This window comes from Cydia fagiglandana, chromosome 18 (assembly GCF_963556715.1).
Source record: "Cydia fagiglandana chromosome 18, ilCydFagi1.1, whole genome shotgun sequence".
Taxonomy (NCBI): domain Eukaryota; kingdom Metazoa; phylum Arthropoda; class Insecta; order Lepidoptera; family Tortricidae; genus Cydia; species Cydia fagiglandana.
Genome location: NC_085949.1, coordinates 10613846 through 10625553, shown reverse-complemented (window position 1 = coordinate 10625553; position 11708 = coordinate 10613846). Strand labels below are relative to the sequence as shown.

Sequence of the window (11708 nt, the reverse complement as noted above, 5' to 3'; positions counted from 1 at the left end):
AATAGCGCTCGTAAATTGGTAATGTTCCTTTTGGGTTGAGCAAGATTCAGTGTAGCGCACACTATGCTTTGTAAGTCGTCAATCTATTTGATATATCGTCGGGTGACAAGCAAAAGTCACTAAGTACCACAACAAGTTCATAGCCATAGTGACCCATATTAGTTCTAAAAGAATGTCGATATTTGTTTTCTTTAGTAATTAGACTAATTAGCGAGTTTTGCTTGTCATCCGACGATATCTGCTGCGTAGCCTTCGGGCGGATTAAAAATCCACTTGTTTGATGAATAATTGTTTCCACAGGTTAATAATAGACAAGCTGACAGTAGAGGAATGGAGCGGCACGGACGCGGCCCGCAGCGCGCTGCACGCGGGCAAGTCGCCCGGCGAGTGGAGCGCCGGCGAGACGCTGCTCATGCTGGAGGACGCCTGCAAGAACGAGCGCAAACACAGTGAGTACACAAGTTATAGTATAACCATGAAAATCGGCATTTCAAAACTCTGTTTTAATATCTCAGATAATTTAATTCACAGTTTGATTGTCCGGTCTTAGTAGACCTGATTCAGTAGTCCTGATCTATCTGGGTTTGTACTGAAATAATATAGTACGAGTGGACAGAGTGGGTTGTTTGCTGGGAAACGAACTGTCATTCTAGTACAACGGTCGTCTAGTGAAACTTTAGATGTGGACAAGTGGTTTTAATAGTGACCGCTCTGTCTCTCCTAGTTTTTGTCGTGTATGATATTGCGCCTAAAATTGCTTCCAATTTGTCACTGTATTTGTCAGGCGCTCGCGTGGTGGTGGCGGGCAGCGCACGCGGGCCGGCGGGTGTAGCCGCCGAGGAGGACAGCAACCTGTCGCTGCTGCTGTGCGAGGAGACCATCCCCGGCTCGCCCGCGCCCGACGCCGAGCCGCCGCCGCGCCCCGACCTGCACATGCCCTTCGCCTGCGCGCCGCAACACGCCAACAAAGGTAACTAGAGGAGGACAGCAACCTGTCGCTGCTGCTGTGCGAGGAGACCATCCCCGGCTCGCCCGCGCCCGACGCCGAGCCGCCGCCGCGCCCCGACCTGCACATGCCCTTCGCCTGCGCGCCGCAACACGCCAACAAAGGTAACTAGAGGAGGACAGCAACCTGTCGCTGCTGCTGTGCGAGGAGACCATCCCCGGCTCGCCCGCGCCCGACGCCGAGCCGCCGCCGCGCCCCGACCTGCACATGCCCATCGCCTGCGCGCCGCAACACGCCAACAAAGGTAACTCAAGCGTCCAGGAGGAAATAGCCGAGGGAGGAAATTGAAGCGCGAAGCAACTTGATTCTTAACGTCATGCTTAGCTCGGTACTAGTTTTTTTTTTTTTTTTATTATTATGAATGGGCTTACTCTTGGCCACAGACTAGCCGAGGCGTAGACGTGGCCTACGATGGAGCGAGCTCGCCCAGAAGGTGCCTGTTCACTGTTGATTTGAAGGTTGCCGGGTTATAAGAACACGGAAATATAGACGCCGGCAAGGAATTCCATTCCTTGGCAGTGCGCATAAGGAAAGTAGAAGCAAAGCGCTTCGTGCGAATTGGTGGAATATCTACCAAGTAAGGATGGAAACCGGCCGTGCGTCTAAAAGTCCGATGGTAGAATGGGGACGGTGGAATGAGCTCGTGTAGCTCTTGGGCACACTCCCCGAAGTGCAACCTGTAGAATACCGACAGGCTGGCGACTTTCCGCCGATGGGCCAAAGACTGAAGCTTAGCCGTTAGCTTCTTGTCGCCAATCATCCTCCTGGCTCTGCGCTCCACTGAGTCCAAAGCGGCGAGTTGGTATTTAGCTGAGCCATCCCACAGGTGGCTGCAATACTCCATACACGACCGGACTTGAGCTTTGTAAAGTGTTAGAAGCTGTCCAGGTGTGAAGTATCGCTTCACCTTACGAGGGCTGATTGAAAAGTTCGCGGCCTGACCATTAAAAAAAAAACTTTTTAATTTTTTTCTGCCGCCATTTTGAACTGTCATTATTCAGTTGTCATCCCGGGAAATTTCAATTGTAAGACATTGTAAAAATAAATTATACGTCTGATTTAAAAATAAGAGTCAACAGATTTTTCATAATGGACAATTTGGAGCAACGTGCTGTAATTAAATATCTGCATAAAAAAGGATTGACTCCAAAACAAATTTTCGAAGATATGCAGTGTACATTGGGGCAATCCTGTCCATCATATACGACAGTAAAAAAGTGGGCAGCTGAATTCAAGCGGGGACGAGTCAATATCGCAGATGACCCTCGCCCCGGGAGACCAACCACTGTGACCAATCCACATAATGTGGCAATTATATGCGAGATGATAATGCAAGACCGACGATTAAAAGTAAGGGAAATAGCTGACATCGTAGGCATCTCCTATGAAAGAACCCAAAACATTATAGTCAACGAATTAGGTTTTTCAAAGGTGTCGGCGAGATGGGTTCCGAAGCTCCTTTCAGTGGAACAAAAAATCACTCGTCTAACAATTTCACGCGACTGTCTCGACTTGTTTGAAGCTGACCCTCAAGACTTTTTGGACATATATGTTACTATGGATGAGATGGGTCCATCACTACACGCCCGAGACTAAACAGCAATCAAAGCAGTGGGTTCGTGCTGGATCTCCGCCATCCAAAAAGGCAAAGGCCATTTTGTCGGCGAATAAAGTCATGGCATCAGTCTTCTGGGACGCAAAGGGAGTAATAATGGTTGACTATCTCCAGAAAGGTACCACTATAAACTCTGACTGCTATTGCGACCTTTTACGCCGATTACGAGAAGATCTGAAAGTAAAAAGACCTGGATTGTTGACAAAAAAAGTTCTCTTTCACCAGGACAATGCACGTGTGCACACGTCAATAAAATCGATAGCAGAAATTCACAACTGTGGGTTTGAATTATTGCCCCACCCGCCCTATTCGCCTGATTTGGCACCATCGGACTTCCATCTATTTCCAAATTTAAAAAAAACACATGGGCGGTAAGAAATTTTTTACCAACGACGAGGTCCAAGCAGAAGTGGACACCTATTTTGAAGGCCTGGAGGAAAGTTTCTTCAAAAGTGGTATAATGGCTTTGGAATCCAGATGGAACAAGTGCAAAGAGCTCGACGGGGACTACGTAGAGAAATAAAAATATTAAATAAAATCTTTGGATTTGATTTCATACTTAGGCCGTGAACTTTCCAATCACCCCTCGTATTTAGGACGCCCAGCTTTCTGGCCGCAGTTTGTGCTTTAGACTCAATGAAGCTGCCGAAGCTGAGGACTGAACTCAGCTCCATGCCGAGGAGTTCCAGGCTGTCGGCAATAGGTACAGATGCACCCCGGAAAGAAGGAGTCAGGTCGAATGGACTCCGTTTTGCGGAAAATAGACACGTCTGCGTTTTGGAGGCATTGAACGTGACCAGATTGTCATCACCCCACTGGGAAACGAGACTAAGGGTCAAGTTCATTCGCTCAACCATGGCCTCTCTCTGTGAACGTATATCCTCCCTGCTGTCCCCTGCACTAGCCAAATATCTCTTTTCTATACAAAATCGCTCCCGGATCCAGGAATTGCTGGTTTTCGCCATACAAATTTAGTATTGAGAGCGTTCTCTACTATTATGTGTAATTTTTATCCGTATTTGTTATTTTAGCAGAAGAACGGCGTGCAGGCTCAGCGCGTTCGCCGGTGGCGGGCGGGGGCGGGGGCGCGCTCGCGGCGGAGGCGGGCGGCGCGCCCGCCGCCTGGGGGCGCCGCGCGCTGCTCGACAACACGCCGCCCACCACGCCCGACAGCAGCCTCGACATGTCGCCCATGAGGTCAGTCTCACCAAACCCTCGAGGCCTAGGCTTCTATCTGTAGTTCGCCGGTGGCGGGCGGGGGCGGGGGCGCGCTCGCGGCGGAGGCGGGCGGCGCGCCCGCCGCCTGGGGGCGCCGCGCGCTGCTCGACAACACGCCGCCCACCACGCCCGACAGCAGCCTCGACATGTCGCCCATGAGGTCAGTCTCACCAAACCCTCGAGGCCTAGGCTTCTATCTGTAGTTCGCCGGTGGCGGGCGGGGGCGGGGGCGCGCTCGCGGCGGAGGCGGGCGGCGCGCCCGCCGCCTGGGGGCGCCGCGCGCTGCTCGACAACACGCCGCCCACCACGCCCGACAGCAGCCTCGACATGTCGCCCATGAGGTCAGTCTCACCAAACCCTCGAGGCCTAGGCTTCTATCTGTAGTTCGCCGGTGGCGGGCGGGGGCGGGGGCGCGCTCGCGGCGGAGGCGGGCGGCGCGCCCGCCGCCTGGGGGCGCCGCGCGCTGCTCGACAACACGCCGCCCACCACGCCCGACAGCAGCCTCGACATGTCGCCCATGAGGTCAGTCTCACCAAACCCTCGAGGCCTAGGCTTCTATCTGTAGTTCGCCGGTGGCGGGCGGGGGCGGGGGCGCGCTCGCGGCGGAGGCGGGCGGCGCGCCCGCCGCCTGGGGGCGCCGCGCGCTGCTCGACAACACGCCGCCCACCACGCCCGACAGCAGCCTCGACATGTCGCCCATGAGGTCAGTCTCACCAAACCTTCGAGGCCTAGGCTTCTATCTGTAGTTCGCCGGTGGCGGGCGGGGGCGGGGGCGCGCTCGCGGCGGAGGCGGGCGGCGCGCCCGCCGCCTGGGGGCGCCGCGCGCTGCTCGACAACACGCCGCCCACCACGCCCGACAGCAGCCTCGACATGTCGCCCATGAGGTCAGTCTCACCAAACCTTCGAGGCCTAGGCTTCTATCTGTAGTTCGCCGGTGGCGGGCGGGGGCGGGGGCGCGCTCGCGGCGGAGGCGGGCGGCGCGCCCGCCGCCTGGGGGCGCCGCGCGCTGCTCGACAACACGCCGCCCACCACGCCCGACAGCAGCCTCGACATGTCGCCCATGAGGTCAGTCTCACCAAACCTTCGAGGCCTAGGCTTCTATCTGTAGTTCGCCGGTGGCGGGCGGGGGCGGGGGCGCGCTCGCGGCGGAGGCGGGCGGCGCGCCCGCCGCCTGGGGGCGCCGCGCGCTGCTCGACAACACGCCGCCCACCACGCCCGACAGCAGCCTCGACATGTCGCCCATGAGGTCAGTCTCACCAAACCTTCGAGGCCTAGGCTTCTATCTGTAGTTCGCCGGTGGCGGGCGGGGGCGGGGGCGCGCTCGCGGCGGAGGCGGGCGGCGCGCCCGCCGCCTGGGGGCGCCGCGCGCTGCTCGACAACACGCCGCCCACCACGCCCGACAGCAGCCTCGACATGTCGCCCATGAGGTCAGTCTCACCAAACCTTCGAGGCCTAGGCTTCTATCTGTAGTTCGCCGGTGGCGGGCGGGGGCGGGGGCGCGCTCGCGGCGGAGGCGGGCGGCGCGCCCGCCGCCTGGGGGCGCCGCGCGCTGCTCGACAACACGCCGCCCACCACGCCCGACAGCAGCCTCGACATGTCGCCCATGAGGTCAGTCTCACCAAACCTTCGAGGCCTAGGCTTCTATCTGTAGTTCGCCGGTGGCGGGCGGGGGCGGGGGCGCGCTCGCGGCGGAGGCGGGCGGCGCGCCCGCCGCCTGGGGGCGCCGCGCGCTGCTCGACAACACGCCGCCCACCACGCCCGACAGCAGCCTCGACATGTCGCCCATGAGGTCAGTCTCACCAAACCTTCGAGGCCTAGGCTTCTATCTGTAGTTCGCCGGTGGCGGGCGGGGGCGGGGGCGCGCTCGCGGCGGAGGCGGGCGGCGCGCCCGCCGCCTGGGGGCGCCGCGCGCTGCTCGACAACACGCCGCCCACCACGCCCGACAGCAGCCTCGACATGTCGCCCATGAGGTCAGTCTCACCAAACCTTCGAGGCCTAGGCTTCTATCTGTAGTTCGCCGGTGGCGGGCGGGGGCGGGGGCGCGCTCGCGGCGGAGGCGGGCGGCGCGCCCGCCGCCTGGGGGCGCCGCGCGCTGCTCGACAACACGCCGCCCACCACGCCCGACAGCAGCCTCGACATGTCGCCCATGAGGTCAGTCTCACCAAACCTTCGAGGCCTAGGCTTCTATCTGTAGTTCGCCGGTGGCGGGCGGGGGCGGGGGCGCGCTCGCGGCGGAGGCGGGCGGCGCGCCCGCCGCCTGGGGGCGCCGCGCGCTGCTCGACAACACGCCGCCCACCACGCCCGACAGCAGCCTCGACATGTCGCCCATGAGGTCAGTCTCACCAAACCTTCGAGGCCTAGGCTTCTATCTGTAGTTCGCCGGTGGCGGGCGGGGGCGGGGGCGCGCTCGCGGCGGAGGCGGGCGGCGCGCCCGCCGCCTGGGGGCGCCGCGCGCTGCTCGACAACACGCCGCCCACCACGCCCGACAGCAGCCTCGACATGTCGCCCATGAGGTCAGTCTCACCAAACCTTCGAGGCCTAGGCTTCTATCTGTAGTTCGCCGGTGGCGGGCGGGGGCGGGGGCGCGCTCGCGGCGGAGGCGGGCGGCGCGCCCGCCGCCTGGGGGCGCCGCGCGCTGCTCGACAACACGCCGCCCACCACGCCCGACAGCAGCCTCGACATGTCGCCCATGAGGTCAGTCTCACCAAACCTTCGAGGCCTAGGCTTCTATCTGTAGTTCGCCGGTGGCGGGCGGGGGCGGGGGCGCGCTCGCGGCGGAGGCGGGCGGCGCGCCCGCCGCCTGGGGGCGCCGCGCGCTGCTCGACAACACGCCGCCCACCACGCCCGACAGCAGCCTCGACATGTCGCCCATGAGGTCAGTCTCACCAAACCTTCGAGGCCTAGGCTTCTATCTGTAGTTCGCCGGTGGCGGGCGGGGGCGGGGGCGCGCTCGCGGCGGAGGCGGGCGGCGCGCCCGCCGCCTGGGGGCGCCGCGCGCTGCTCGACAACACGCCGCCCACCACGCCCGACAGCAGCCTCGACATGTCGCCCATGAGGTCAGTCTCACCAAACCTTCGAGGCCTAGGCTTCTATCTGTAGTTCGTCTTAATTAGCATTAGAAAAAAGGTAAATAATCTTGATGTGTCTTTTAATGGAAAAACACGTTTTAAAAATAAGTCATGACAAATATGTAACAATTATGAATCTAATACGAACATATATTCTTCTGCTTTCATAAATAATAGTTACTGATCTTTTTAAAAGCGTTTTACAATTAAAAGACATGTCAATGTCACTTTTCTTCTTTCTAATGCTAAAAAACGAACTAGGCTAGATCTTGTACTGAAGACTACTATTGAACAGCAGGGATGATCAGCAGCGAGATCTTGTTAGAGAAGCTATCGCGTCACTTATCGCTGCATAAAATCGTTGAGGGAGACGAGCGAAGTGTAAAGTAAAAATAATAAAAAGACAGGAAACCATCCTTGGTTTAGATAAAGATAAATAAGATTGCAAGATTGAAGATTTACTCGTACAATGCTTGGGTGAAAACGATGTACTGAATATGATATACGCGGAGGAATAAACTTTGCCATTTAGCTGATTTTCTTTTCTTTTCTTTCTTCTGTGATAGTGTTCTTGCAAAAATATGTAACTTTAAATTATTACAGGGAACGGCGCATTTCGGAGCGAGACAGTCCGATGGAACGGAAAGAAGACGAAGACGACAGGCGTGAGAATGACGCCTCTGCCATGGACATTGACAAGTCTCATGGTAAGCAAATCGCGTAAACGCTTTCAAAGTGTTTATGCTCGAACAGCGTCATGTTTCTATACTCCTTTTAGTTACATGTCTTAATTTAGAAATACGTTACAAAACTTTGCTTATCCAACCACTTGGCTTATTTATTATTAATATTTTATGAGGCAGGTACAAGTTGCAGCTCTTCACAAAGTAGTTTCGAAGTCGGACGCATTTAATACATCATTTATAGATGCACTGGATAGCCGGCCGGATACCGGATAGTTATATTGCTTGATTTCGGAGTTAACAGAATTGGAATAAGAAACAGTCACGGTCATAATCGTACTCGTTTATTATTTTAAAACAATTTAAACATTCCACTCACTTGCACGCGCACTCATTTCGAACCTAGAAATGAGTCCGCGCGAACATAAATTACGAAATAGGTAAAAACCTGCACAATGCACAGCTGAAAAGCCGAAATGTAGGTATAGTTCCGCCGGCCGACGGTCACGCCGAATATCCGGTATCCGGCCAAACAACTATTCGTTGCATCTCTAATTTAAATCAACCGATATTGTTCTGACTACGTGTAACGGTGGGTGTTCGTTCGTGCAGCAGGCGCCCGGTCGCGCAAGGCGTCGGAGTCGTCGTGCGCGGGCGGCGCGGGGGGCGCGGGCGCGGGCGCGGGGCGCGGGCGCCGGCGCGCGCGCCGCGACACGGACGACGCGCGCGCCGACCACCCGCCCGACCTCAAGTACAACTTCTTCATCGAGCTCGGTCAGTCACCCCTCTTTACAGCTCCATTCAAACACATTTACGGCTCATTTAGACGATGCGATAACTTGCATGTGAGTTTCATTACATGCGGTTTTTGATCGGTCGGTTGAATTGGACGTAACCGACAGTCCGCAATGTAACTAAAATCGCATGCGAGTTCACGCGCCGCCTAAACCAGCCCTTAGGCCCACTTAGACCATTGTACTAACCCAGGGTTAAGCGGTTAAACCTGGAGTTGCCAAGGTTACCAGTACAATTTGACATTAGGTTAACAGTTTAACCGCTTAACCCCGGGCTAGTGGATTGGTGCAAGTGCACCTTAGAAGTTTAGCTTGGCCTTTATGGGAGACCAAACCGGGACCGATCCTCACCACAGAAGAAATAATAGTACTCCCGTACAGAAAAGACACTACCTACAAACCCGAAGTTTGACAGCGCTTCAAGATCGAATCATGCTATACCTTTCTAATATATGGCACTATCCCTTTCGGCTATTTAGGGTTGTCAAAATTCAAATGATTATCTTATTTGTGGTCGTGCACGCAAAAGGAAGTAGTGCCAACCCTAATAATTGCTCGGACCAATGCTGAGCCGAACGGAGCCGAATTTGACCGAAGTCAGGAGTGTCTCCCCACTGTCCTCACTTAGGACTATAAGTACTCCCACAGACAGGTTTTCCAAGTCTCGCAGTCACCATACAGAAGCGCTCTATTACGGTGATGTCGCACCGAAATCTCACATAAATTTAACATATTTTGCCTCCTTATGCATTCAATTTATTATTATTAAAACATTGTGTTTGTTTTAGACCCGTCATGGGACTGCCAGACTCGCATCAACGTGCTGACGACGCGACTCGCGGACCTGCGCAAGGCGTACCACTCGGTGAAGGCCGAGCTCGCCGCCATCGACCGCCGACGGAAGAAGCTGCGCCGCAAGGAGAGAGAAGGTGAATATTTCTTAGTTACAAAAAAATTATCACAATAAACCAAGTTTACATTTTGGCAATGTGAGATATTTTTGAGTTTTCTCCATGCAGAAAAGCTCGCTAGTTTGGACACTTTCCGGCACAGCAATAATATTACTTCGAGTTGAGGCAAATGAAATGCTGTCATACTTACTTTACTCTTTGACACATACTATCCACTTTTATTGATGATTGTATTTCTGCCCTAACACGAATCTGCCATAACCAGATTCTGCCGTAACCAGAATCTGCCCTTAACCGAATAAAAGACAAACGTGTGCGCCGCACCGTATACCGATCGGAAGGGCCTGAATGACAAGCGTGGGTCCTCTACTATTACGACTTCATGCGTAGCAATAGAGAAACAATTAAACTTCATTGACCGAAAGTAAAATAAATGATCTTTTCTCAAAAATGGACGACAAAGTCGACTTTGCCGTCTAAAAAATAGGTCGCGAAGCGCGTAGTTTATGGTCAGTCAAAAATTAAAAAGTTAAAAACATTGCAGTCTCGATTTTGGGACTGCAATGTTGCATACAAATTCCATTATTTGTCGAGTTCCAAACTTTTTAAAAGTTGAAATGACCATACCAAATGAAGGCACAGGTCCATTAAACAGCCAAACAGATGATTAGTACCGCGACTATTTAGATGTCTCAAATAGGTTGGCGTATTTTTGGCAGAAAAATACACTTCTTTTTTTTATTAAAAAAAGTAAAAAGGCGGGAAGGGCTTTTTTTTGTCAAAATATATATGTACGAACGTTGCTTTTGTAAAATATTTCTATGATATTTATATTTCTTGCACCATTTTTGAGAAAAGCACTATATATGACTCGGCTGGAAGGCTACTTGCTGGCTTCGGATTCAATTAAACGGACTCCCAAGGTCGTCCGTTTAAAACGAAACCTCAGCCTGCAAGTAGCTACTTCCGAGCCTCGACAATAATGTACTATTCTACGCTGAATACTCAGCGAGCGGACTTAAGATCAACTGTATGAAATGCCTGATGTTTTAGCTCAGCGGTCGGCAACAGGCGGCCCGCGAACCTCTCACTTGCGGCCCGCGAGCCTCCCTGGCTATTTTGTATGTAATATTAATATTGACAAACGACAATGTCTGATAAAGTCATAAATAATAACAACGTCCGGCGCGCGTCAACTTCGTTAACTACTATGTGGCCCTTGGCTGCTAAAAGATTGCCGACCGCTGTTTTTGCTTATTGCATCCTTGCCGAATTTACCATTTTTTAACGTTATTTTGATTAGATTTTCTAATAGTTGTTTTTTTTTTCAGCCGTGAAGGCAGCGAAGGCCGCTTGCTCATGATGAAGGCAGTAGGAGCCCTGATCTCAGCCGCCGGCGCCACCACACAGTTCATTCGTTTTAGAATGAACGGGCACGCGACCTTGCCTACTACAAGTTACGATACGTTGAAAAGCTAGAACATTAGCATGTAGAATCTGTATTGTTATTATGGTTATTATGCCTATCTTACAACCTCGTTGTATGAATTTTCATCGTATCTAAATCGTAATTTATTGTAATGTTTCGTCTGAATAATTTAAAGGCTCGAACGCATGGTTTGATGCCGAAGTATTGTAATTGTATGTATATGTAATTTATAGTTTCGCAAATGTTACCTCGAATTATTTTATCTATATTTTCTACAGGTATGTGCATTGAGTTATTATTACTATAAAGCCATACTAAACAATTAAATTGTCGCGATCGCAATCTGTACCACGCGACTGAAATGTCGTAAGCGCGGTAAAAGTCGCTTACGCGTTTAGGTCGCGAGATTCACGCTCCGCTTCTATTGTTTGTTATCAAAACGACAGCAAATCATGGCGCATAATGGTTCTTTGTACCGGTTCTATACGTTTAATAATAGTTCAATGGGTATGTGGGAATAAGTGAAAGTACATATTTAGCAATATTGTTATTGTGCAATTATGCGGAATCAGGACAGAATATTGCTTTCATAAATATATACATGGACTCGATGTCATACAATAAATATGAAAGAAATACATTATTTATTATATTTGAAGACTGATCGATCGAAATATGGGATAAATGTATTTGACACATTTTTATCTAAGGTTTATAATATTTCTTCGATTTATTACGTCGTTTATTTGAATATAGACAGTTTTATTGATATGAGCTTTTCATTTCGCCTGTCCTTTGGTGGTATTCCACCTATCCAATTTCTTTGTCCAGTCGACGTCAAAGACATGTTTACATTTTTCGCGTTATTACCAAGGCATAAGGTGCAAAAGTGTAAACATATCATTGACGTCAACTGTCCAATGTGAATTGCATTTCGCATTTTGTTTTAACGAGAGAGTGAGACGCACTGACCCACCCTTATAC

General features: G+C 52.6%; 1 protein-coding gene across 1 annotated transcript in view; it reads left to right on the top strand.

The window, feature by feature from the left end:
• Positions 1–11493, top strand: part of LOC134673366 (AT-rich interactive domain-containing protein 4B-like) — a 30015-nt gene extending 18522 nt beyond the window's left edge. The window contains exons 20-26 of the mRNA XM_063531338.1: positions 301–449; positions 785–970; positions 3653–3818; positions 7511–7614; positions 8203–8364; positions 9173–9313; positions 10627–11493. Coding sequence (XP_063387408.1) covers positions 301–449; positions 785–970; positions 3653–3818; positions 7511–7614; positions 8203–8364; positions 9173–9313; positions 10627–10658 — 940 coding nt within the window. The 3' untranslated portion in view covers positions 10659–11493. The remainder of the gene's footprint in view (positions 1–300; positions 450–784; positions 971–3652; positions 3819–7510; positions 7615–8202; positions 8365–9172; positions 9314–10626) is intronic.
• The last annotated feature ends 215 nt before the right edge of the window (positions 11494–11708 follow it).